Source organism: Formica exsecta, unplaced genomic scaffold (genome assembly GCF_003651465.1).
Source record: "Formica exsecta isolate Colony F162 unplaced genomic scaffold, ASM365146v1 scaffold4, whole genome shotgun sequence".
NCBI classification, from domain to species: Eukaryota; Metazoa; Arthropoda; class Insecta; order Hymenoptera; family Formicidae; genus Formica; species Formica exsecta.
The window spans coordinates 1367309-1371688 of record NW_021851238.1 but is presented as its reverse complement, the minus strand read 5'-3'; the positions used below and the strand labels follow the sequence as shown (position 1 = coordinate 1371688).

Sequence of the window (4380 nt, the reverse complement as noted above, 5' to 3'; positions counted from 1 at the left end):
AAACATAATATAATATATCCTCAATATCTTAATGGAAAGAAAGGATGTCCTTAATTATATTACCATTTTATAACGATCTTGAACACTTTCTATTGTTGAATCTTTGCCATTCGATTACACAAATCTTCCCGCGATAAGGCTATTGTTGTTGTTGCTGCAGTTGTTGCAACAGCGGACATACTTCAACTAAGGGAGTTCCCAGAATTTCTTGACATACTTGGTTCATGTCTGGCTCCATCATAAGTGAAGAAATCTGATCTTCCGTTAACATCTCCACGCTAATAGAAAATTTATTAATAAAAAATAAAGGAACCTAATAAATCATATTTATTGAAAAAAATAAATCATCATGAACTTACCTAGCCAAACTTTCGCTGTCCGATGTCTCTTCATCTGCATTTAGATAGCTCATTGTCTTTTCTAATGGACTGGGGACTTTCTTTCCTTTAGTTTCCGATTTTTCAGACTTTTCAGACTTGTCCTTATCTCTCTCCGCTGTCTTTGGTTCACTAGAACGTCGTTCCGTCAAACTAGATATGTTTAGCATCATCATACCATGATTGAGTAATTCCTTAACACGCTCCCCAGTACCACCACTCCACAACATATCGAGAGATTGTCTTCTGCTTGAATTTGCTAAAATGATTTGAATGTTTACATATATATATGTAATTTTAAAGTATCAAAATTCTCAAAGAAACACATTTATCCACTTACTGGAACTACCACCGCTAGCCTCGCCACAGGCTGAACTCCTAATTATCCAATTGGCTAAGCTACCATCGAGTTTGCCTTTATTTTTTATCGAAGGGCTTCTCGTAACTTCGGTTTTTTTCTCTTCGCTTAAAGTAACTTCGTTTACTTTTGACATTGTGGGTAAAGACTTTTGCGTTATTAATCTTTTTCGATTGGTTTGCTCTTTCAGTGGTTCGGCAGTTGCGCTAATTTGCTGAGTGTTTTCTGGACTCAGATCCATCGGTAGCGGTTTGTAGGGAATTTGATCTTCCTCATCGGAGTACATGTCATTGTTGTAATAAATTTCATCCGGCGAATTGTTCAGGTTAATTTCCGTCCATTCATCTCCATTGTGAGTAGTAGCATTATTCTTGTTATCGTTCACAGGTGTCTGAATTTTCACTCTCTTCTCGATGGGAGATATAATACCTGACAAATCCGCCAAGCCTGGTGCAGAAGAACTTGTGTGATTTAAAGTCGGTACGATATGTTTCGAATCTGTGGTTGCGATGCTTCGTGGACGATCACGTTTTATGTATTTACGAGGTTCGGTAGACGAAAGATTCAGATTGTTTAGGCCCAAGTATTCCGACGAGGAATCTCTTTCGATCTGAAGAAAAAAACAGCATTATTATTCAATAAAACTGAAAGGTATATTATTTGTGTCAAAGAGATATATCTATATTTACTTTAGTAGGCATAGGACATTGCACATTCGGACTCATCTTGTCGGGAAGGCGTAAATATTCGTCGCTAGTATAATCCGTACTGTCCGGAGATCCAGTTACACTGGAATCCGTCGGAGTTGCCGTGTTGTTTTGCGCGTTGGAATGATCGGGCGCGTCTCGTGCATGTTTAACATAGTCATCCATACCGTCATATCTCCTTGTCTGTTAGCAAAATATAAGGAAGAAAATTTTATATATAGTTTGAATTATTGCTACTCGCACGTAACTGATACATATATATTTATTATACCCTATGAATCTCGTCACTGATCTTTTCTAGATTTCGTAACGCTTCTGCATATGAAGCTTTTGCTTCACTAACTGATCTCTCCAGCACACTGACTTTCATCTTCTGCTCCTCCAGCATTTGATTAAAGTGCGCTTTCATCTCATAGTAAGGCCTATATGTTGTAATTATAAACTATTTTATTAAATTAGAACTATATTATGCAGAGAAACGATATTTAAACATAATTTTTAAATATATATTTTTATCGCAGCATTTTATGCATAACAATTTAAATTATTATCACATAGCTGATAATCAGATTCTGATCGGGAGGGGAAAAGAGCAACTCGACAAATCTTGTGTGCAGTGTATTTATTGTGAAAAGCACAATCAAAAAAAGTAGCAGGTTGTCGATTTGAAAAATTCTTATATATAAATATACAGTTCATGCATGATCAGAATAATGGGTTTAAAAAATAAAGAACAAAGAGTTGAACTATTTGATAGCATACATATAAAATAATCGTGTATTAAAAAATAAATAAATAAAAAGAATATCTATCCTACTTACAACATGAGCAAGTTGTGCCTGTAGGCGATACTGTTTATCAGAAGCAAGCTGCGACGTGCACCCATACTGCCAACATGAACATACAACCAAAACACATAAATACCATAAGAGGTCTATAGAAAAAACAACATAACATAATAATCATTCAAAAATAGCTCGATGATTATTTGAATGGGGATAAAATATGTCGTAATGAGAAGAAATAATAAAAGAGGTTTTGTATGTAAATAACTCTTTGATACATTAACTTGGTTGTATACAAGGTTTTCTCAAAGTGGTTTGTATTAAATAATAATTATATGCAATACAATAAATAACTTCATGCATTAACAAAACTATTGTGAGAATGGGGATATTTCAAACTCCATTAACAAAAAGATTGCAGGTTCGTAACATACCTTGATTTGGCAATAGTACGTTTTAAATCGCGCTGTAACCTTTGAACTTCGTGTTCCGCTTTGTGATATAATGCTGTTGTATGCCTGTGTTCTGCTTCAGAAAGAGCTCTTTCATGTTCCGATTCATTAACTCGCGATGTAGCATGATTCAACATTTCCTATATATATTTTATTATATATCGTTAATATTTTTTTTTTATATTTTGTTATATTGCACATTATATGTATAATTTTTATTGTAACTTAATTAATGGATCTTACCTGCCAAGCATGATCAAAGCATCTTCCTTCAGTTCGTAATCCTTCTTCTGCTAAGTAAACCATTTCTTTAGCTGCAGAATGTTGACTATTGGCTCTCTCAAATCTAATCGCAGCCTTCTGCGTTTCTTGTAATGCCTGTGTATTTATATATATATATATATATATATATATAATTGATATTTCCAAAGTTATTTCTATATCTAGTTAGGAATAGTATTATCTAGTTATATGGAAAAAGTTTCTCACCTCTTTTGCTCTAAATCTAGCATCATAATATGGTCTGGACTTTTCAATGCAAGCTCCAAGTTTCTTAGCTAAACCGTCGATCTTGATTGTTGATTCGCACAATAATTCTCTAAAGGTTGCTCTTGCTTCCTAAAAAATTATAAAATACATGATATAAAAAGATTAATTATATTAAAGTAAATATATATAAGAGGTGAAACGCAAGTGTTATGACTTTTTGTAAAAAACTTCAATCTCAAATTATAAGTTATTTCTTTAGTTGAAGCTGCCATTTGATTGTTATTAAGATCGTCTTCTCAAGTCATTATCCATTTATATATATCTTACACAGCAATCATCTCAATAAAATCTAATCGCAACCAGTTTCTAAACTTGCCAGCAATTTTGTTCTTCAAGAATCATCATCAGATATCGCAATGTGAAATCTAGACAGGCAAGAGACTTTTGCAAATGCAAGGTCATTCCTTTAAAAAGGAATACTTACATCTAAATCAACTTCTAGTTTATTAATGTCATCTGTAGCTGTGTTTAATCTTTCAAGTTCAATCTGAAACAACATCAGTATTTTATAAAAAGCGTGTTATACATATTATAAGCTGTATATAATTTCTTAAAATAATACTATAATAATGTTAATAATTTTTTATAAAATACAGAATTATTTTTCAATACAAAATTTTTTAATCAAACAAATAATTTAAATATTCATCTCTTCCTACCATCAATAATGACATATAAATTAAAGAAGCCTTTCATGCCTATTATGCTCCAATTTCTTGCGTCGAAACGAAGTTACCGGGCAACGAAGGTAATTTAGTACGCGCTGTCACGATATATAATAGACATAGTCCGGGCCGAGCGATAGAGGGGGAAATAAGAATCGGGGACGTTTTATAACTCGGCTGTGTATGTATATATAGGGTGGAGAAAAGGGAGAAAAGGGAAAAAATAAAAGAGACCTTCGCTGAGAAGAGGACGGGACTGCTGTTGCACGTGGGATCCGTCGTTCGTAAAATTCGTCGTACGATCGTGATTTTTGTCCTCCGTTCACGTGCAATTAATCGCGGCCGTCTTTTTTTCTTCCAACTGCGAAATGTCAATATCGCGGAAGTCATCGCGAGGATGTCGTTGGGATGCGCGTCGGAAAGCGAGTCTCACCTGCACTCGCGGGTCCACTGCATCGTCGATGCGATCGGGATCATCGGCACACTC

At 34.4% G+C, this 4380-nt stretch overlaps 1 protein-coding gene across 4 annotated transcripts in view; it reads right to left on the bottom strand.

Annotated features, from left to right (window-relative positions):
* Positions 1–6: 6 nt before the first annotated feature.
* The window catches only part of LOC115239989, a 4561-nt gene continuing 187 nt past the window's right edge, over positions 7–4380 (bottom strand). Inside the window, exons 1-11 of one of the 4 annotated variants that reach the window (XM_029814887.1) lie at positions 4128–4311; positions 3653–3715; positions 3169–3297; positions 2923–3057; positions 2662–2819; positions 2264–2329; positions 1714–1864; positions 1425–1625; positions 718–1345; positions 360–636; positions 7–278 (exon numbers count right to left, since the gene is read on the bottom strand). In XM_029814887.1, coding sequence (XP_029670747.1) covers positions 140–278; positions 360–636; positions 718–1345; positions 1425–1625; positions 1714–1864; positions 2264–2329; positions 2662–2819; positions 2923–3057; positions 3169–3297; positions 3653–3715; positions 4128–4283 — 2103 coding nt within the window. In that variant the 5' untranslated portion in view covers positions 4284–4311 and the 3' untranslated portion in view covers positions 7–139. The other 3 variants (XM_029814889.1, XM_029814890.1, XM_029814888.1) reach the window with 3 other exon arrangements.